This window comes from Prionailurus bengalensis, chromosome B3, assembly GCF_016509475.1.
Source record: "Prionailurus bengalensis isolate Pbe53 chromosome B3, Fcat_Pben_1.1_paternal_pri, whole genome shotgun sequence".
Lineage (NCBI taxonomy): Eukaryota > Metazoa > Chordata > Mammalia > Carnivora > Felidae > Prionailurus > Prionailurus bengalensis.
Genome location: NC_057355.1, coordinates 140,074,506 through 140,097,996, shown reverse-complemented (window position 1 = coordinate 140,097,996; position 23,491 = coordinate 140,074,506). Strand labels below are relative to the sequence as shown.

At 43.7% G+C, this 23,491-nt stretch overlaps 1 protein-coding gene across 4 annotated transcripts in view; it reads right to left on the bottom strand.

Moving 5' to 3' along the window:
• The window catches only part of VRK1 (VRK serine/threonine kinase 1), a 77,600-nt gene that overhangs the window by 8,324 nt on the left and 45,785 nt on the right, over positions 1 to 23,491 (bottom strand). For all 4 annotated transcript variants that reach the window (XM_043556992.1, XM_043556993.1, XM_043556991.1 and 1 more), the window contains exons 4-11: positions 21,687 to 21,756; positions 20,553 to 20,640; positions 16,406 to 16,514; positions 16,197 to 16,289; positions 14,032 to 14,164; positions 12,870 to 12,990; positions 12,518 to 12,576; positions 8,132 to 8,310 (exon numbers count right to left, since the gene is read on the bottom strand). In XM_043556992.1, the coding sequence (XP_043412927.1) occupies positions 8,132 to 8,310; positions 12,518 to 12,576; positions 12,870 to 12,990; positions 14,032 to 14,164; positions 16,197 to 16,289; positions 16,406 to 16,514; positions 20,553 to 20,640; positions 21,687 to 21,756 (852 nt within the window). The remainder of the gene's footprint in view (positions 1 to 8,131; positions 8,311 to 12,517; positions 12,577 to 12,869; positions 12,991 to 14,031; positions 14,165 to 16,196; positions 16,290 to 16,405; positions 16,515 to 20,552; positions 20,641 to 21,686; positions 21,757 to 23,491) is intronic.

Here is a 23,491-nt window from a genome sequence, read left to right as displayed (position 1 = left end):
TCTGCGAAGGTGAAGCAGACGCGACGGGACCGGGGGCTTCAGTTAAAATTCACGATGCAGACAAAACACTGAGGCTGGGGAGGGCACAAGGCCAAGGGAACTGTGGGGTGTTTCCCAGCTGGGGGTGGGGAAAGACCAGAACTCGGAGCTCTTTGTTTTTACAGGGTTTCCATCTCGGAGCTGTGCCGCCCCGCTCACCCTGGGCAGGAGGCGGCAACTCCCGGTTGCTTTGCCTCCACACTGACGTGTCCCTTCCTAAAGGGGTCAAGCCCACGGAGCGGTGCGCCTGGCGAAGCCCAGCGCTCTTCACCTGCGCGCTCTCGGTGAGCCCCGCGTGGCACTGTACGTGGACAGATGTGCAGGTCTGCACCTGTCCGGCAACCGTCCACCTAGCGCTGTGACGATAAAGAGCTGACTTCCTATCGTACTCCAAACCCTTTGCAAACTGTGTCACGTTGAAGTGGACATCAAGCAAGTACAGATGTATTTTGAGGAAAAGCAGGAAAAGGTCAGACGTAATTGGAAAAAGAAGAAATGAAAAGAAAAGAAGTGGGTCAGGAAGCGAGTAAGGGACTTAAAAAGAGGGGCAGATTCATTTGAAGAATAATCTAAAGCTATTCTGCTAGAATGCATTAAAGTGATTTATTGTTTTGAAAGAGTTCCAGTGATGAAGGCTGTCACAAGAATCGCGAACGTCACCATTTCCTTCTGCAGTAACTCCGGCCTCCGTGTTACTGGGGGCAGAGAACCCGCCACACATCGACTGAGCACCTACTGTGTGCCCGCAACTGTTAACAGGCTTCGCTCTCAGGTTGAAAAAGACATGCGAACAAACAGATGAAAGCAAAAGACTAATTTCGGCTTTTAGAAAACCATTAAGCACACGCAAGCGAAATTTCTAAAACCGTACGTATGGAAGTCCTATCAAATCACTGTAGGTCTGTAAGTTGTCTCAAGTCCAACGCGACCCCCCGCGCGCGGAATGCCATTCTATGAAGGATCAATCCGTACATAAATGGGACACGTGCACTGCAGCAGGATCCTCGCACAGAGAGTCGTGACACCGCGGCGATGCTTTCCAGGAAGCAACTTTACTTGCGCTGGCCCCGCTCGGGTGGGTTCGAACCTGAAGAACTGAGCCCCGAGCGCCACGAGGTGTAGATTTTCACACACTTCCACTTTTTTGTCTCTCACACACAGCAACACACAAACATGCAGTCTGATGGGGCGGTCTCACGTTACAAGGTCGTGAGGGATGTTGTCACGTACGCGTATAGCCAGGATGCCTTGAGGTTTTTGTTTTCGGGGTTTTTTTCCCCCTCTCCTTAGGGAGGGGGCCCTACCACAACATGACTTCATTTTATTCGTTGTTGTTATTTGCTTCCATTTATGTGTCCTGTCTCCATGTTTAGTTATCTACTCTGGACGCAGGAAGAGGAAGTACAACTCCAGTAAATTTTGCTGATTTTATCAGGTCTGGGGGACTGGGTTTAACAAAAGAAAATGTTTCAATATAGGATTTCCCATGAGGAATGAAGGATTCCCTGTTATCGGCTGAAAATGAACTAATGACACACAGTGTACAGAAACAAACAAAAAACCAAAAACTAAAATCTCCTGTGACCGTAACATGGGAGACGGTCTGCAAGGAGCTGAGAGCAAAACACGCTTGGTTTACTCTTGTGGGGGGAGGACATAGATTCGGGTTATCTTGAAACGTTCACACACACACGTTAAAAATAGATGTTTTAGGGGCGCCTGGGTGGCGCAGTCGGTTAAGCGTCCGACTTCAGCCAGGTCACGATCTCGCGGTCCGGGAGTTCGAGCCCCGCGTCGGGCTCTGGGCTGATGGCTCGGAGCCTGGAGCCTGTTTCAGATTCTGTGTCTCCCTCTCTCTCTACCCCTCCCCCGTTCATGCTCTGTCTCTCTCTGTCCCAAAAAATAAATAAACGTTGAAAAATAGATGTTTTAAACACATAAGTGTTTAAAAATAAGGGGGGGAGGGATGTTTGACGGACAATATTTCAACCTCCTTCCACCCAAACTCTAAAGAAATGAACACAAAGGACAGTTAAGAACTATTTCAGCAGCGGACAGTGACAGTGCCTCACACCATAATCTTTGGGAAGTGGTGGCCAAGAACAGTCAGACACTTCTAGAAAGCAACATGAGGCTCCTACCCAACGCTGAACCACACTGGAGAAAGATCATGAGGGAACACCATTCAGGAATCTTTTGACACTGACGTCCAATTTACAAAATATAAATAGGAAGCTTGGAAAGGAAGACTGGAACAGCCCCAAAAGAGACCTTCCCTACTCCCACAGTGCCTCATCAAAAGCTGGACACGCAAGTCTGTTTCTCCCCTGGCTGAGAAGAAGCCTGGAGAAAGAGGGCAGAACAAGCACAGTCATTCAGGACAAATTATTTTCAACAATAAACATGATTTACCAACATAGATGACTAAAGAGAAAACAAGTAAATGAGAGCAAAAGCCATGGAGAAGAACCCCCAATGAGGCTTCTCTCACTGTGAATTTAGATTTTACCAAATGTTTGCCTCTTCTGGCTAGGAAGAGAATGGAACAACTACTGAGGACAGATGATTTGGCCCACTGTACCAGCTGAGCTCGGCTCTCCAGGTCCTCCCCAAGTATGAGCTGCAGGCAGAGAAAGTCCCTTTACAATACAGGGTATACCATATTCATGGAACAGAAAGGAATATTGTGAAGATGTCAACTGTTCCCAAAGTGATAGGGTCAACACATTCTCAATCAAAATCCCAGAAGCATTTTTGTAAAAATTACTAAACGGATTATAAAATTTATGTAAAGCCAAGGCACCAAGAATAGCTAAGACAAGGAGAAGAACAAAGTTGGAGGGCTTACACCATCAGATACCATTACGAAGCCAGTAGTTCAAACAGTGTGGCCAGGCAAAGATAAGTAGGCCAATGGTATAGAACAGGATCAAAACACAGATGTGCAGACCCAAACACATATGGTTTGAAAGCCTGCTACATGCTGTGGGGACATTATAGTCTTCAATAAATGGTTCAAATCAACGAATAATCCACAGGAGGTAAATAAACATGGACTCATACCACGCACAAAATCAGCTGCTGGTAAATCGTAGACCTAAAGGCAAAAGATAAAATTTCTTGACAATGACCGAATATCTTCATGATCTTGGTAGACAAAATGTTCCCAAAACAGAATACAAAAAGTACTAACCATAAACAAAAAGACTGATAAATTAGGCTTCATTAAAACGAAGGACTTCGGCCATCAAGAGATACCATAGTGACAGAATGAAAACATACACTACCAATCGTAAAAAACAAACAAACGAACAAACAAAAAATGTGTAATACACAGACTGCATATATATGAAGTAGGCAGGTCTGGCAAATCAAAAGAAAGCTGACAATCACCTCCCCCCCCCCCCGCCACTTTTTCATGGACAAAAGATTTGAAATGCACCTCACAGCAAAAGGACAATGGAGACTGACGGGCATAGGAAAAGGTGTTCCAAATCAATACTCTCAAGGAGATTAAATTAAAACCACAGAGAAATACCAGCACACATCTACCAAAATAGATAAAATTAAATACAAGGCAACAAATAGTGTTGGTGAGTGCTGGTGAGCAGCCTCTCACAGGCTGCTGGTGGGGAGCATCAAGTGGACAGTTGCTGTGGGAAACTGCCTGGCATCAGCGCTGAAGCTACACGTTAAGTAAGCCCTCTACCCCGTAACTCCACTATGTATATGCCCCGCCGGAAATCAATGTATTGGCTTCCCAAAAGAAGCTAAAAGAATGTTCTTAACCGGCATTCTTGCAAGTGCCAGAAACCGGAAACAGTGCACGCGTCCATCACTAGAAGGGATAAATGAATTATGATGCAGTCATATAATGCAGCGCTCAGTACACAGTAACGAAAAATGAACGACTCCGGTTGCATGCAACAGCATGGAAATTCAGACATACAATGATATGATCGACACAAAAGGGTACATGTCGTATGGTGCCGTTACTGCAAATTTTCCTTAAAGGGCAAAAGCAATGTATGGTGTTGTAAGTCAAAATACTGGTTACTTTTTTTTTTTTTTTTAATTTGTTAACCTGTATTTATTTTTGAGAGAGACAGAGTGCGAGTGGGGGGGGAACAGAGAGAGGGGCAGACACAGAATCCAAAACAGGCTCCAGGCTCCGAGCCGTCAGCACAGACAGACCCTGACGCGGGGCTCGAACTCATGAACTGTGAGATCGTGACCTGAGCTGAAGTCGGCCGCTCAACCGAATGAGCCACCCAGGTGCCCCCTGGTTACTCTTAATGAAGGAATAATGGCTGAGAGGAAGGCATGAGAGAGGTTTCTGGGGTTCAAGTAATGATCCAGACCTCGATATGGGGGATGTTTAAATGTATATGTTCACTTTGTAAAGTTCAAATTCCACACTTATTTGTGTCATTTTTCTGTACATACATCACGATCTCACTTAAAAATATAGGGCGAAAAAAAGCTACTTGACAAAATCCAGACAAGTAAGACAAGATTAAACTACAGAGCTCAAGCAGCTAAGGAAAAGAATCATTAGTCAACACCGAATCCGCTGACCTAGAGAACTGTGGCTAAACCACCAAGTGAAACACAAAGAAATGTATCAACTTCAACAACCTAAATTTATGTAAAGAAAATACACTTTCTACTACGTAGCATGCTCAACCAGCTAGACAGACGTTCACCAAATTCAGAGGGTTTATCTGGGGCGATCTGACTGAAACTACGGGCTACGTGGTATAAATTTAATACTACGTGGGGGGCAGTCACCTCAAGAGACAGGAAGGTGGCCACCAGAGCGGAAAGCCTTTACCCTTACTCAACTCTTTGCACCATGTTCCAGGCTGAGTGCCAGCAGGGATTCATTTCACCATGGTTAATGGTTTTTCAGAGAAACTCTAGAAAGGCCAACTAGCATAATATAACTTAAAAAAAAAAAAACTAGAATACATGGGAGTGGAAAGAAGGCTACGTACACATCATTCACAGGAAACAAGAGTATATACTGTCTACAAATTGCAGGGCCACACGCTAGGCCTACTCACTGAATCTCCAGGGATGAGACTCAAGAAATTCTGACGAGCAGCCCTGTTGTTGGCTTGGGCAAGCAACTTAATCAAGGCCGTGCAAGAAAATAGCTAGTGGAGGCATTACCTTCCTTTTAACTTGCTGAGTTCCTTCCAGTAAATTAAGCTGTTCTGAACCCAGATGGGACAGGGAGGAATTCTTTAAGGATGGAACCACATGCTATTGGTCTTTATAGCCCCAGGGACCTAGCCTAGACCAGGCGCATAAATTAGACTTTTATATCGCTGAATGTTGGTTTAAGAGAACACAATGAATCCAATAACTGCTGGAACTATTGCCCGGTTCTCAAGTGTTCAGTTCTAATCAACAAGGAAAATCTTTGGCTGTGTACTTCCTAAAGGTAGAGCGGTACTTAGTTTTTTTCAGCTTCGGCTGTAGGTTATCCCCAAATCCTGTGCTTTAAATAAAACTCTCTGGCTACTGAGGCTGAAAACATTTTCAAGTGGGTAAATTCATACTTCACTCTAGTTTCCAAATGTGCTGCACCACAACCAAGCACGATTATAAAAAAAAGGATAGAGACCTTGCTTCATTCTGCTGCAGATCAATTCTCGTAGGTTTCTGCCATAATGGACAAGTCTTGGGAACAGAGAAATATACACTGAATTGATTAAACCTCTCCCTTTCCGAAAGAGAGTTGAGTGTCATAAATACAAAGAACATATACTTTAAAAAAAGTTTTAAGAGATTACGACAAAGGGAAAGGAAAAAAATATATACTAATTACAAGGTTAAACATAATTTCTATGATTGAGCATCATAATTAGCTCTGAGCTTCCTAGTAGCCGGAGCAAAATAATGACATCTTGATTATATACCCTTTGCTAAAAAAGAGATGGACCATTAATTTGTCAAAGGAAAACTTGCCAGTCAGTGCAGCTCTGCCCTTATCTGCTCTAGATGTGGGCTATTTACAATTTATTTGAAGAAAACGTTCTCGGGCTTAAAAAAAAAAAAAAAAAAAAAAAAAAAAAAAAAAAAAAAAAAAAACAGTCTGGACCAACTCTTCCACGTTACAAAAAAAGACAAAAGGCCAACAAAGTTAACAACTCACCTACAGTAACATGGCTATCAAAGTGTTTCATGATCTCACCTAATCTTAACTGTTAATAACTTCTTTTTAACACAAAGAATAGCCCTGTGTCAGTCAGCTATGAGGGAAGGAGGGAAAAAGCAGGAAACTAATAGAGTGGGAAATCTAGTAACTCCCTTGATACTCATTTTTGCCCTCTAAACGAAGCTTTCTTTCTGCAGATAGGGGTTGGCCCAGAGGGAAATCTCCAGCCTTCTGAACTACCCAAGGACACATGAGGACTGTGCCGTCACAGACCCTGGTTCTGCAGAGCACTGACCTACTGGGTTATGAAGTCAGCCAAGCTGCAGAAACCACGTTTTCTCCAGCACGGAAGTCCCAGCAACGGCGCCCTGCAGAGTAAGGGGCTGTGGCACTGGACTAGGTCTCACCACAATCGATCTTTAAGTTCCCAATCGGCAAAAATTTAGAGGAAAACACCACAGACGCTGGCTACGAATATTGCCACACAGAAAGTCTGGCCTTGGCAGGCACGTGCAAAGTCCAAATCTGCGGCCTTACTGAACAATTCCACTCGGGCCGCCATTTTATCCCCTGCACTGCAAAGCTGGACGTGGCTTTCCGCACGCTGGCTGACCACAAAAATGGGGCGATGCCATTAAGACAAAACTTCCAAAAGGAAAAGACAAGTGTACGTAGATGCAGCGCATAATTTCGGATCCTGTGGTGAGACTACAAAGAGACCTAATGTTTGCCAAAAGCGTCAAATTCATGATACAATTTCAAAATTCTTATCTCCTTTAGAAGTTAAAAAGAATTACAAAACTCTTTTAAGATGGTGCTCCTTATGTAAACCCTTTTTCTCACAGTTTGGAATAAGAAAGGAATGTACTGGAATTTACAGTCAACGACAGTAAAAACAGGCAACGCTACAAAAAAATATTTTTCGGCTAAAAGTACTTTCCCTTTTCTATTTAAAAGCAGCTAATGCATTTTATTCAATAATTTCAGACTCTAAGGGAAATCACTAAACTAGTCAATAATTTAATTATTAAAAATAACCCAGAAGTTGACGTATACCTGTCAAATCTAAAATTTTAAAGTGATACCAGGAGTTATTTACATGCCAGCGCAAAAGTTCACCCATCAAGCCCATTGTTAATATCGCTCTCCGAAAAATTAAACCTCCTTATATGAAGATACATCGCTTTACATGACGACATTTCTGTAAACAACAAAATAATGTTCAAATGGTGGGGGCACCTGGGTGGCTCAGTCAGTTAAGCGGCCGACTTTGGCTCAGGTCATGATCTCATGGTTCACGAGTTCGAGCCCCGCGTCGGGCTCCGTGCTGACGGCTCGGAGCCTGCAGCCTGCTTCGGATTCTGTGTCTCCCTCTCTCTCTGCCCCTCCCCTGCTCTCTCTCTCTCTTTCAAAAATAAATAAACATGAAAAAATTATTAAAAAAAACAAAAAACAAAAAACAAAACAAATGGTGAACACTCCCCACCAGCAAACCAGGAAACTTTCAAACACTAGTTTTCAAATAGTAATTTTCAAACCCCGACTTTCAAATGGTGCGCTGTGACCACACCAACAAACGAGGAAGAGCTAAGAGCCCAGAGCAACCCTGCCAGGTGGCCTGGGAGGTCAAAACCCCCCAAACCACGGGCTGAGTGCCCCATTCAAATCCCCCTGCCAGACATCAGTATCCCAAATCAGAATCTTGCTAGGAATTTACGAACTTGCCACGGGATAAAGAAACAACCATTCATTTTTCTACAACCCTCTACATATTTTTCTGTCTTATATCACCTTATATGATGGTGATAAATATTTAATTGCCGAGCAGTCTGTTACAATTTTCTTTACTCATTTACTTTCCGAAAATTAGTATTTGCTGCAATTATCATCACAGGAAGCCAAAGGATCACTTATAACAAAATTCACCTTTGTTACTGTTTTTGCTCTCAGGCCTCCGTTCTCCACAAGGCTGAGGTCCAGCTTGCCATCGTCCTTGCTGCCTATGGCCCTCAGTCCTTGCAGAAGAGTGTCTCGCAAGTTCTGATAAAGAGGTTTCTCGGCGTAGTCCAGTAATTTCACTGTTTCCATGTATTTAGCAATTTCATCTAAAAGAATGACACGATTATTCTGTAATCTTTCAATCAAAATACAACGTACTTAGCTCTCACTTCTAAGAAAACAACTCACGGTTACAGCAAAATTAGACCACGTATCGGTATCTGGTTAAAATACGTTTTTTACAATCATTTCTTCAATGGAAAGTACGCTTTCGAAGTCAGGAATCGTCAGGCGAGTCAGATAAAAAACTTATTTTGGGATGTAACGTGAAACACATTTTTGTCATCGTAAGGGACGAAAGATAAAAGACATACTAAAATCTAAACGTGCACGGAAACAACCGCCGTCGTCTTAAAGCTACAAAAACAGAAGAGGAAAGGGCCTTGAACAGATGATGAAGTAACATGTACCTAAAGATCAGGAATATCACGGCCAGTATCTTTTGCCATGGAAGCCATCAGTCCCACAGAAGACAGCTGCATGCTTTGTCTGCGTACGTGAGAAACCAAACGTACCAAGAACAAGCTGAAGAAAGGAGAGGGAAGCAAGGCCTAGTTTCCCATCAAAGAGAAAAACCAGCTTCTGAGTGACGAAAGGCTTCCTGTGCACTGAGGCAGAAGCGCACGCCCAGAAAGAAATCTTACTAGTCAGGATCAACACTTCTCGGCACCAGAAATCCATCCTGAGGCGACGGACTCGACGCTCCCCAGCCTCTCCCTTCCAGCGCCCTCCAGGGAGCTTGTGCGCCCGCTGCCTCACACGCTGGCTCCTGGACCCCTACCTGTCCTCTCCAATCCCAACAGATCCAAACCCAAACTCCTGATCTGCCGCTAAGCCTGCTCCGCCGCCGTCCCCCGCCCGCCCCCACTCCCGTTACTGAGAATGCCATCCTTCCAGCTCCTCGGGACAAAAACCTCTCCCCACACCCCACACCCAGAAAACCAAGAGATCTTGACAGTGCTACACACACATACACACACACACCTTCATTCATCATCTGAGTACTGACTGGCATTCACTATGCGGCAGGCACAATTCTAGATACTCGGGATACGTGAGGAAAAGCGAAGTGAAAATCCCTCCCTTCAACTTTCTTAATCTGACAAAGGGGGTCTCTGGCAAACCTACGGCAAACCTCACTGGGCATGGTCACACAGGGAAATCTTTCCTTCCGAGAGGGGAAAATGTGAAGCATGTTCACGACTCCTGTTCAGTATAATAGCCATGTATGCTTTCAGTCAGGACACGAAGGCAAGAAAAGAAACAGGCATAAAGAGTGGAATGGTTTATTCACAAACACAACAGCGTATGCAGAAAATCCTAAGGAATCTAAAAAAAAAAACCTAGTGGGACTAATAGGTAAATTTATCAGGGTCACAGGATACAAGGTAAATATAAAAAAAAATCGATTTCTATATACTAGCAACGAACAATTGGAAAAATAAGATTTTTAAAAAACTGATCACTTACAACGGCATATAAAGCTGTCAAATACCTAGCAACATATACAGTGAAGGTGGGTGAGATTTTTGCAGAGAAAATTATAAAACAGTGAGATAAATTAAGTCGGACGAAATTAAGTGGAGGATATACCACATCTGTGGACCGGAAGATCCAATAGTAAAAAGATGTCAGTTAATCTATAGAGTCAATGCCATACCACTCAAAATTCCAGCAAACTGGAAAGGGAGGGGATGTGTGTGGAATTGACAAGGTGATTCTAAAATGTACACAAAAGGTCAAGGATAGCAAAACACCAGAGTCAAGTTTAAAGAACAGTAGTGCTGGAGGACTTAAACCACCAGATAATCAAGACTCAAGGCCAGATAGAGTAATTATGACAGTATGGCCCAAGAATAGACCAAAGACTAATAAAAAGAAGGGAGTCCAGAAACATCCACAGATCCAGTTGATTTAAGACAAAGGCAGCACCATAGGGTAAGAGTGGTTTTATCAAGAAAAGCTACTGGGTCAACTGTTTACAAACACAGGGTGGGGAAGAAACCTGGCCTCTCCTCATATAATGCACAATAATCAATTACAGATGGAAAAAAAACTTTATGTGTAACTGGCAATCTATAACTACCAAAAAACTGGAAATAATCCAACATTAGAACAGATAAATGGTGGCATATAAATACAACAATTCTGTTAGAGATGAGAAAGAACAGATCACTGTTTCCCGTGCGACAACGGGGCCCCGGGAGGATCTAATGCACAGCATGGTGACTGTAGTTAACAACTGATACCATAGGGGCGCCTGTGTGGCTCAGTCGGTTGAGTGTCTGACTTCGGCTCAGGTCACGATCTCACGGTTCATGAGTCTGAGCCCTGCATCGGGCTCTGTGCTGACAGCTCAGAGCCTGGAACCCGCTTCAGAGTCTCTGTCTCCCTCTCTCTCTGTCCCTCCCCCGATCATGCTCTGTCTCCCTCCCTCTCTCATTCTCTCTCTCTCTCTCTCTCAAAAAATAAAATAATAAAATAAAATAAAATAAAATAAAATAAAATAAAATAAAATACACTTAAAAAAAATAAGAATTGGTACCATAGACTGGAAAGTGGCTGAGAGCAGATCTTGAGCAGTCTTACCATACACAGAGACACACACACAGTTAACTGAGGTGATGGAAGTGTTAATTATCTTTGATCTTGTTAATCATTCTACAATATAAATGTATATCAAATCACCACACTCTACACTTTAAATGTATACAATTATATTTGTCAATAAAGTTAAAAAGTAAGTAAAGGGGAGCCTGGGTGGTGCAGTCGGTTAAGCGTCCGACTTCAGCCAGGTCACGATCTCGCGGTCCGTGAGTTCGAGCCCCGCGTCAGGCTCTGGGCTGATGGCTCAGAGCCTGGAGCCTATTTCCGATTCTGTGTCTCCCTCTCTCTCTGCTCCTCCCCCATTCATGCTCTGTCTCTCTCTGTCTCAAAAATAAATAAACGTTGAAAAAAAAAAAAGTAAGTAAAAACATTAAAAGAAAAAAAACCCATGCAACAATGGGAACGAATTTCACAAATACAATACTGAGTCAAAGAAACGACTCTACCAGAGATACAAGTTAATTTCATGAGGGCAGGGATTTTTACCCATGTTGTTCGCTCTATGACTCCATTTTTATACAGCTCGAAAGTAAATCTTTGGGGTTGGAAGTTAGGCTAGTTATTTATTAGGCCAGAGAGGGGCTCGTGACTGGTAGGATGCACAAGGAGGGACTCCGAGAAGCCTATAACATTCCATTTCTTGTGTGGCTGGTAAGACTGCAATTTTAAATAGCCTGAGGTCAGGGTAGACTTCCCTGGAAAGGAGACAACTGAGTGAAGACTTGAAAAGACATCTAAAGACATCTAAGTATATGCAAAGTGACCGCCTCTCTCCCACTGCCCCTTCCCCTGCTTGGATTCCTGTGGCAATCACCCAGCCTCAGCCTGCTCCAGCCGAGGCCTGCCTTGCCCCCTTAGCTGTCTATGCTCAGAACAGGAGCTAGACAGATTTCCCGTAAAGACAGACACTGATGGCATTCTTCTACTCTAAACCCTACACTCTTGCTCACAGTGAAAGGCAAAGGCCTCCTGATGGCCTAAAAGAATGCATTCCTCAAGTACAGCAGGTACTTCTGTTCCTTCTGCCTACAACCCTTCCCTGGGCTTCCTCTAGCAACCTCCCCATCTCAGACTGCTCAGATGTCACCTGCTTAGTAAGGCCACTCTGAGCACTGCATTTAAAATTTCAACCCTCCTCCCCAACTCGATTCCCCACCCTGACCCCACACCTACCAATTCTATTCCCTGCTTTCTCTCTTCCCCCATAGTACTAACCATATAATCTACTGTAAAATACACTCTTGTGTTTACTGTCTCTCTCTCCCAACTACAGCATTAGCTTCATGAAGACAGGAATTTTTAGTTATTTTGTTCACTGGTATATCCCTAGTGCCTAGAATGGTCCCCGGCATACACTAAGGCCTCAATTAAAAAACAAAACAAAACAAAAAAACAACCAGTTGAATTCATCAATGAAATTTGGCTCCTTTCCTGAAAGCACTGAATAATAATGTAAGCAAGCTCAGGTACCCACTCAGCCCACCTTTGGAAAGGGAACTGCCGTGTCCGGGATGACAAGAGGCCCCAGCACAATGGCTACACTCAGAAAATGCCTAAGCTTTTACATCACAGCATCTTCCGTGGACATCACGGCTCTTCCTCCCAGAAAACAAAACCCCCATGAACATTTAAGAAGTCTTTTCCTACCTGGCTTATTTTTCTCAGGAAAACATTTGTCCATCAAACCTGCAATATTTTCTCGGTATCTGTTAAAAATTAAAGAATGAGTCATTGTTGGAAGCTGTATGCCATGGAAACTTATTAATATTTGATAACAGTAAATAGCACATTAAGCAGCACTGTGTTACATCCTAAATATGCTTACAGACATTCTTCTAAAACAAACTGAACAAAACACCAAAGACCCTTAATATTTAGCAAGTACTTTCTCATTTCCACATTAGTATCAGTTAAAACTATAGTTTCCATTGAGAAATCCTGACTTAAATACATCTACCTTATCATGATTTTACCCAAAATAATTTAAGTTTTCCTTTACCTAATTTTGGAATCTCTAACATAGTTAGGATCTTTCAAATTATCCTCCCAAGGAAGATGGCCACTAAGCCACTGGATCATGCAATAACCCAGTATTTCCAAATCACCACGTCTTGATGGGGCTACAAATACAAAAGAAGCAGCAGGTTAAGTATACCAAAATAACTTTAATGTATGATTTCAAATGTATATAAAGCAGTAAGGTAAAACAGTCAATTGTACAGTCTTGTTTTTCATCAAAACTTATCACTGCATTTAATAAAATACTAAATAACTATTGGGCAGTACGAGAGAAATAATTTACCTCCAGCTAGCAATTTACTTTGAAATCCAAACTGGCAAACTCTAGAATTTCAAGCTGAGACTGCTAGTCTAGGAAATAAATTATAAAGCGGTGACACACCTAATACTGCCCTTGGAAAACTTGAAGGTCTTAAAACTGCTGTATATGAAGGGGCCCAGAGAACCGGGGGGTTTCAGCTCCTCCCCAGTGCTGGGCGCGGAAAGAAGAAATGCCCGCCGTAGAAACAGGCCAACTTCGCAAGTGACAAAGTAAAGCTTGCCTGCTACAAAGTTGTGGCTGCACGAGGAACTTACAGATGTTTAGGCAGCAGGGGGCGGGGGGGAACACCCCACATTCGACTAAGCTAAATAAAACCAAAAAGAAACCGTCACCGAGGGGCGCCTGGGTGGCACAGTGGGTTAAGCGTCCGACTTCAGCCAGGTCACCATCTCGCGGTCCGTGAGTTCGAGCCCCGCGTCGGGCTCTGGGCTGATGGCTCAGAGCCTGGAGCCTGTTTCCGATTCTGTGTCTCCCTCTCTCTCTGCCCCTCCCCCGTTCATGCTCTGTCTCTCTCTGTCCCAAAAATAAATAAACGTTGAAAAAAAAAATTTTTAAAAAGAAACCGTCACCGAGCTGACGGAACCACCTTCGCTGCTAAAGCTGAGGTGTTTTTGAAGGACAGAAGGAAAACGGGGGAAGACACGGGTGGCCCAGTTACACAACTGCAGGAGACCAGCCTCCTCCCGGGTCTTCCCCCACCCCACCTTGCCCCTTGGGGTCTTATTTATTTTATCTACTTATTTATGCAAAATTAAGAACCACGCAGGAGTTCAACCAAAATGCTGGCGGTGTATTTCTTGGTCAAGCGCTGCCGACATACCCACGCCGTTGTGCGCATCGATGCTGGTGAATTCGATCGTGCCATCGTGACATCTTTTGGGGTCTTCTTTGTATTCTTTGTGAATTCCTTCCGGGCAATACCGGTAAGCAAGGCCATAATCTACCAAGTACACCTATAAACATCCGAGCACCAAGAAAAGTCAAAGCCAAAATGATTGCACACACACTCCTTTGTGGCCCAGAGACAAAATTCTGTCACTGGATTCATCCACAAGGCCACACCACTGCGCCCCAAACAAGCAGGAGCCAATAGGCTAACATCAGCAAATACTTAATTCTGAGGGACTTTTTACTTCAAGAAAAACGTGAAATGACCGTGTCATTATAGTCCAGAGAACAGGAGCCCACGTTATACACACTTTTGGATAAGTATGTTATCCTTGTAATTAACCCTGTCTCCTCGACGTGAGCAAAGCTTATACATTTTACACCTTTTCTTACACTTGGTCTAACACAGAACTGAGCACAGAGGAAACCATCGAACCTTTTGCTGCAATACAACTGCCCCACACCAGGTCTAAGACTGACTTAGATGACACTCGGTGCGGTAACGATCTTCTATATCTCTGCTCCTTCACTTACAAAATAATCAAATATCAATTCATTTCATAAAAACATTTCAGAGTACAATAATGACCTGAAGAACTTTTAGATGAAGCTCTTATCTGCATTTAAATATTACATATTAAAGTCAAGTTTCACAATTAAAACCAAATTTTAATATTACAGTGCACCTCTCTGTGGGCACGTACACGTGGGTCTGATGAGCATACAAAGCCAGTACATTCGGCTCTCTGCTACTCCACAGCCACATATCATATCTTTAATTGTGGGTAAGTGGCTCCCAAACGTAGGCATTTGATCACAAGGGGAAACTGAAGTAAAAATATGGGGACGGATCTAGCACATACATCTAACACCAGAAAAAGAATCCCATCCAAAGCATATGCCCGAAGGATAACAGAAGTGCAAAAATATTTTCCTATAAACAAAAGGCAGCATATTTTAGTTAACTGCAAACTGAAATAAGCCGCACTTTTATTTATTACACTGTACAAATCCAGTTCACTTCAATTAATGGAACCCTTATGGTTCAGGTTCTCAGCGATGTTTTGTTTGCTTGCTTGCTTTTAACCTTTTTAAAACATCTAACACAAGACGTCTGGGAATCCTGTGATCGCCCGGAAGAGTTCCCCAACAGCATGCTACGGCGTGGCGACTTCCCTCTGTTATACGTGTAGAGATCCCTGACCGCCACCGTCACGGAGACGGGGGACGGGATCAAATACCTGAGACGGTAGAAGATAAAGGGAAGGCCAAGGAAAACGGAAAAATTAAGCAAGGGGAAGTTAAAGACAGGTCCGAGAAAAAGAATACAGTGGAGTATCAACATACACACACGGAAAATATCTAGTCCTTGCTCACACGCTATCGGGAAGACGCGAGAACACACACGGGACAGATGATGTGCAGTGGCCCAACGATGTCGTGCCAACTAAACCTCACTTTAACCGAAATCGTGGCAACGGCTTCGGGAAAACCACGTAAAGCCCTCTACTGCAGCCAAACTGATCCAAATAAAGGTACAATAACACTAGCTTTTCTCTTTTCCTTAAAAAGTAAAAATTACAAAGTGAATTGTAAGAAACTAAAAAAATGCACATTTGAATTCCAAACACTAAGGGCATACAAATTTAGACAGCTAAGATATTTCTGTAAACCAATTGATTTGAATAATCAACATGTTAAAGACCAAATTTTCCAAGTAACAGAACACTTACATTTGATGGATTTCTTGAACAAAGGAAATAAAAAAAATGACAAAGCAGACAGGCAAACATAATTCATCGGTGCACTATATAATTTTAAGCTTCCACCCCCAAATAGCTATTTGAAATTCATTTTGTATCACAAGCGCTTCTTCTGAATACTATTTAGGACAAAATAGCCAACTTGATAAAGTGCCAACAAATCGCATCAAAAATGTAGAATGTTAACTAGATAAAAGTGTCAAGAAGAAATATTATTATTACCATATCTACTTCAAAAAGTAAAACTTCTGCACAGGTTCAAAAGTTCAAAGCAACCGTATCTGTTTTCAAACAACAGCTTTTAAATAGTAGAAATTAAAGTTAATAAAGCTACCTGGTCAGGATTCTTGTAGCTCAGAAGAAGGTTTGAGGCCTTGATGTCTCCGTGTACATACTCGTGCTCGTGAATGTACTCCAGAATATCCAGCTAAGAAAGCACCGTATAGAATAAGTTAGTGCAGTACCCAACACCGACCAGCAGAGGACCGGGCTTCAACACAACTAGCCTTTACGGGATCAAAACAAGGAGTGTAGCTCACATACAATTCTTAAGCTCAGCTGCAAGACAGTTTTCCGAGAAAACCTTTTGGCATTTGCTTCGTATATTTTCTGAAGGTCACTCCCAAAGCGATCCATTATCATAAACCTGTAACTGAAGACAAACAGGGAAAGTCAATGAATGAAACGGAACTCCGGGAAACCTATCCTCCTTTCAGAGTAATTTCTTCAAGGCAACGTTCGGTGAGGAAGCAGAATGAAGAGGGAAGAGAGGCAAACGAAGGAAAGAAAGAAAAACATTTGAAACAATTTCTTCCAGCTAGAAATCTCCAGAGTGGGGAGCGCTTCGCCGTCTGCCTTTCACCTTGAAGGCCTCCTCCTGTCTCAGCCAGTAAGCTTCCCGAAGACACTATTCCCTGCAATAGTGTCTATAGCCCACAGACAGAGTCCAGCAGACTCATTCACAGTGAAGATAAAGCAATCTGAGTAAGACTCAGTAAGATCACTGATTTTTCTCCTACTAAAGTTACCTTATACTTCTAGATAACAGCTTCTTGCCTGTGACTATCGTGTTTTTCTCTATTTTCAGGGCACATTTTAGCAACTAACTTCCTACTAAAATCAAGACTGTCAGGAGACACCATAACAACGGCTAAATTCAATAAAACGGCATAAATGGCGTTAAAGGGCTGTACATTAAATATCCAAAGGACGAGACTCAGGGAAGAACCACTGCCCGGGGGAAATGAGGAGATTTCTGGCTTTGCCACAAACCCCACCGTGTCACCCTGGCCAGGCCACACGACCTCTCCAAGCCCCGATTCCCACGGCGTCAAACGAGAGTGGGGCCTCAGGCTTCCCAAGGTCTTTTCTGGCACTCGAATTCTAACATTCAACAGCCCCCAGTGACACTTCGTGTGTGCCCACTGTGGGCGCAACACCCTGCTCCAGTAACACAGTGCACCTTGTGCTCTAAGGGTCAGCTTTTACCTTCATGAAGTCTCCCGATTCTGCCTCGTCCGGTTAAATCAATACAAACCAAGACCACACTCACAACGTACCTTCCAATGGGAATAAGATGAACGATGACCATCCCAACGACGGCCGGCGCTCACGGAAGCCTGGTCTGAGCAAGGCACTATTCTAAGTACTTCAGATGGACCAGTGCGTGCCAACCTAACGTCACCCTCGTGAGGCACGGGCTCCTATTCGCCCCATTTTACAGCAGGAGAAAACTGATGCCTGGTAATCTGTCCTCCAGGAAAGGGGGGAGCCACGCTTTGACCTCTACGTGAAACATATCCAAATAAATAAATGTCAGTGGTACCCAAAAATCCCACTTATTTTTAGCTGAGAAGCCTATGACGTATACCACATGTCCAGTTCAACAGAGAAGGAAAGCTAACATTAAAAGACAACAGGACAAAATTACAAAAAAAAAAAAAAAAATCGGGATTCTATCCACTTTTGAAGTGGAAGAGAATTGGAGATCATCTTGTCTAAGCATCTTTTGATAAATACATTAACATCTACAGAGGTAAAGTGATTTGTCCGAAGTCATGTGATTAGTCAGAGGCAAAATGTATTCATTCGTGCAAGATTTTCCAGGACAATGTGACCTCTAACTTAGTAAAGAAGGAACAGTAATGGGACTTCCTGGTTTCCTCTGTCCACGGGTTCGGAAAGTTGAGGAATGGGACCGGGACACACACACGTTCATTTTTACGATAAGTGATGTAATTAGTATAGAATTACTAATTAGTATAGCACGTGGGCAACAAACCTCTGCAGACCGTCTAAACGAGGGCTAAAATACAACTTCATTCCACAGGAGACCCATGAAGACACCACTCTGAGCACATCTCTGTCTCTAGTCACAGGCCACTCCACGACCACTGTCAACAACCCCCCCTCACCGCCTCACTGTTTCTAAATTACACACGTCAATGGACATTCCCATCGCCCGTGTCATTTTAAATTTTTTTTTTTCAACGTTTATTTATTTTTTTAAGACAGAGAGAGACAGCATGAACGGGGGAGGGGCAGAGAGAGAGAGGGAGACACAGAATCGGAAGCAGGCTCCAGGCTCTGAGCCATCAGCCCAGAGCCTGACGCGGGGCTCGAACTCACAGACCGCGAGATCGTGACCTGGCTGAAGTCGGACGCTCAACCGACTGCGCCACCCAGGCGCCCCGCCCGTGTCATTTTATCCGAGTCCCCAGGGAAGTGCACGCTGATGGTTTCACCTTGTACAAGTTACTTAGAAACTACGCTCATGTGACTCCTCAGGGGTAGACGCAACCTTGCAGAAGGTGGCGAAGGTTGCCAGGCTGCCACACTCCTCCTCCCTCCTCACCCGGGTTTTCATTACCGGGGTGAGGCTCTTTCTCCCTTGCACACGCTCGCCCTGCTCCTTGTTAGACATCCATGGCCACCACGTGCCACAGAGCAGGCCGGAAACCACCCTCGACCCCATTCATGTTACTCTCCTGCTGGAGACACCAGCCTGCTCTCCGACGGTTTTCTACATCAGCAGTTCTTGACGTTTAAGGGAATGAAGACCCCTCTGAGAGTAAAAGCTAACACAGTATTTTAACATATATTCTAACTGCTTTATGTTACCCTTATTAAGTGGGCAGCTGTTATTCAATTTCACAGGGGAGGAAATGGAGGCCAAGGAATAACTTACCAGTCACACACATTTTAAGGAGCAAAACACAGATTTGGAAACCCAACAGACTGGCTCCAGAATCCTTGCTCTATACGTGCTATTTCTACAGAAATTTTCACAAAAACTCTAGAGACCTGTCCCAGCAACACCGTATACAACAACACGCTATCATTTCAGGAAGTTCGCACACTCCCTAAGAGATACGTGGATCCCAGGATAAGAACTTCCAAGTAAAATTCAGCACTGGCCGCCCACCCAACAACTACCTCTCCTCCCCATCCTTCCCAGCAGAGCACCCATTTGGTCCAGGCATTCCATCCTCTTCCACGTGGCCACGTGCTTCACCCCGCCAATCATGGCGATCACTCTGCCCTTGCCAGTGACCCGCTTAAGAACGAGCACTGATAGGGGACATCTGGGTGGCTCAGTCAGTTAAGCGCCCAACTTCAGCCCAGGTCATGATCTTGCGGTTTGTGGGTTCGAGCCCCGCGTCGGGCTCTGTGCTGACAGCTCACAGCCTGGAGCCTGCTTGGGATTCTGTGTCTCCCTCTCTCTCTGCCCCTCCCCGCCTCCCCGCCTCTCTCTCTCAAAAATAAACATTTAAAAAATCATAAAAACATAAAAGAATGGGCACTGATAAAACCCTGACCAAGAGAACATGAGAGAAAGGCAGATTTCCCCACCATGAAAGCGAAACACACAACAAGCAATACCTCCTTCTGCTCTTGGCAGCTGTGTCTGCATGCGATGCCTAGAAATGGGGCAGCCACCCTGAGACCACACAATGGAGAATTAATACAGAACAAGTTCAAGGGCTTCCCCTTCAGGCCCAAGTTCAAGATAAAGGCAGCTGGGCTCCTGATGATCACTGAAGGCAGCGGAGTCAAAGCTTCCCTTTGCGTGTAGCTGAAAGCACCATTACCAACCTACCCCCAGGTCCACAGTAAGCTGCCAGCCTTACTCTCTGAAGTTCCATTCACTCACTCAAATATTTCTGAAATGTCAATTATGCACCCAATTGGAGGTTTTCTCCAACTCAGCTGTGCTGACATCCTCTCCCTTCTTGGAACTCCTGAGACATGAACAAATCAGAGTCACATGGTTTAGCACACGGCTGCTATAACTGCTTCACACGAGTTTGTTTTTCTCACCGGCTAGGCTGAAATTTCATAAAGAGGAGGACGCTGCGGCGAGCAGACTGGACATCTAGTACGAAATACCGAACCGGAACCTGAAGGCTCCCTGTTGTCACATCAATGGCACGGAGTTTTTTGCTTGCTTGCTTGCTTGTTTACATGTCAGGGGAGAAAACGCACGGGGTTCATCTGCCCGGTTCCCACTCATCGGCCGGGTTCCGGGCACTTGCTAGAGCTCCGCACAAACCCTCGCCGTGTTCCTCTCTGCCAAGTGTGTGCCACGCAGCCCCGACGAAGGCCCAGCGGTACCTGCACGTGCTCGCTAAACAGTGAACAGGAAGTGCTTAGAACAGAGGGAAGAAAAACAGAACATGCATATGTTTACCTCTTTCCATTTTTATCATGTAGACCAGACCCCCAGTACTTAGGAACACCCAGGTACTTCAGTTTATGGGTACGAATCCACTTCTGAACTACAAGTTAGGAAAAAAAAAAAAAAAGCTTGTGATTTCACTTGTTTTATGTATTTTTTTAAATCATTAAGAGAACATACTCACACATGCATTAAGATTGCACCTTTTTCCATAAAAAAAGGTGAACATTATGATCAGCAAATAACAAGTACCTTACAATCAAAGCATTTTTATTAACCCACCAAATTTTGTTATCCTGCTCTAAACATCATCTTTAAAATGAAAAATCTGGGGCACCTGGCTGGCCCAGTCGGTTAAGCACCTGACTTGATTTCGGCTCAGGCCATAATCTCATGATCATGAGATCAACCCCCACGACGGGCTCCAGTCTGCGCCTGCTCAAAACCGTCTCTCTCCCTCTGCCCCTCCCCGGTCGCGCAGGCATGCGCACCTGCACGCACGCTGTCTTTCACGGGGAAAAAAACTGAAAATCTGCGGGAGGCATTTAAAGAAAGAAAATCAAACCATAGCACTGCAGTTGTGGTCACCAACTCTAATTATGTAAATGTTTACTCTCTGCTCCAGAAAGACTAACATTTTACCCAATCTAGAAGTTGTTCACCTCATTCTAAAAGTCTTCAACCGGGATACCAAGCTGGAGGGGAGGGGAGGGGAGGGGAGGGGAAGCTTGAAGAGGTCCCCCTCTCTTCCTTAACAGTCTCTTCAAGTTCAACAATTATAGCATCCTGCCTCCCTCCCAGGTTATGTTGTCTGCAGTTTAGAAAAAATACTCAAAAAGATTGAGAGATCCTTGAGTGATAATACGTGAATTAGGATTATATCTCAATTTTTAACAATATTTCCTAAATCATATCATTTATTAACTTTATTCTACATTATCAATTTAGGTGAAATCTTATCATAACAAACCCAGGAAGAAATCAGAATTCTCTCCTACAAATCTCATTAAAATGAAATTGATTCATGAAGTAAAAAATAAAAATTACAAGGCATCAAAATATAAGATCCAGTGCCCTGGTTTGGACCTAAAACAACAACCAGGGGTCATTTTAAGAGTGTAAGCAGATGTGTGCTGTACTCCTTACTTTGCTCTGGTTTGGCAGCTCGCTGGTAGAACTTCAGTTCAGTAAAGAGGGGTCCGTTGTCACTGGGCTCCTTAAAAGAGAACGGGTAATTGACGCTAACAGTTGGTAACATCAGGGAGTTATTTTCAAAGAAACTTCAAAAAGGACTAAGTCGTTAGCATCAATGAAACTTCAAAAAGGACTAACACCAATTTTTCTTTCCAACGTAATTGTGAACTTAAGGTTGTAATAACTATGTTTAAGTCAAACTCCTTCGAAATGTTCTAGATATTCTAAGAGGCCATGAGTCTTATATTTCTCTCAAGCTACACTTTTGTCAGTGATAAAATGCTCAAAATCAGATACACAGCTCAGTCTTTGCAGAAGTTTACGAAAAATCTTTAAACTCATTTTCATCTTTATTAAGCTTTCTCTTAAAGCAATGATCAGCAACCATGTGAACTGTTTCACCAAGGGGCTACCAGATGCCTCTGAGATCTAATAAAATTTCAATACCCGACTTAACCAATCGGGCAAAATCCTACTCTTTTCCCTGTTTCTCACACAGTTGTATCTAGTTGTGACCTTGTCACAATGAGAATCTTCTGGAACTCCAGAGCGAGCAAGCACAGGCCGTTTAGCTGCATCCCTTCCTTTCTGACACCGATTCCCGTGTTTTTCAAACTAAGGAGCCCTACAATTTACTTCCCCCGTGATAATTCAAAGTCAAGAGGAAAATGGGGCTCAGTAAATCGTGTTCCACCAACTACACTGGGCTACATTCATTTTACATTTTAAGGAATATTAACCGTGAAAATTATTTGTAAAGGGGTATACACACACACACACACACACACACACACACACACACACACAAGTATGGACCAACAAGAAATACCAGCCTGTTGAGAGTTTTGCCTTGTGAAATAGCTTTAGAAGTGTAAAAACGGTCTTACAATTTTGTGGACTTTTTAAATAGTAAATTATGTCTGAATCAAAACTGGTTAGTATTTCACGTTTCATCATTTCTGTTGGGATTATCTTGTTTATCGAGAATCTGAGAACAATTTTTTAAAGCAGTGAAAACGTCACAGGAGGAAGCTAACTTTTCCAAATTAATTTTAGGGTCGCTTTTCTTTTAGGAAATATGGGAAGAAACTTATTTTGGACAGAACACCCGTATAGCTGGAGTTCAAGGGTCAGCAGAACACTAGAAGAAACGACGATGAGGCCCAAGCCTTTCAGGAATCCCCAGTTCAAGCCCCTTTAGGAAGACTAGCCAACGTGCAGAGAGGCCAGGCCCAGTTAAGAATGAGCGAGCGCTCAACAGCAAACACGCAGCATATAACTAACACCTGGCTCAGACACCGAAAATAAACTTGCCTTGTTCCAGGTAAGTAGACTCTTCAGGCCAGCCTTGGAACAGAGTGGTGCACAAGGATGTGGCATCTCGCCACCTTTTACGAAGGGGAAACTAACCAACATACAAGGTACGAGTCCAGATCCCGAACTTTTGGACTCAGTACCTCAAGTTTTGCCGTGACCTGTGGCTCGTGTCTCGGCCTCAGCGCTTGCTGGACAGACGCCTGTGCACGCGTATAGCCTACGGCCAAGAACGGGCCTTCAGCAGGAGCAGCAAACTCAGTGCAAGAAACGAAGGGAGAAATGGAAATTTGAGAGAAGAAATTCTGGTAAAGTTCCTCTCCAAAGGCTAACTTGTAGAACAGCTTATTAATATAATTCAGGTTTGAAAGGAGTTTTCCTAAGACAAATCCTGGCTTATTACCATCAGTATAAAATTCTGAGTTATTCAGTTTCAACCTATG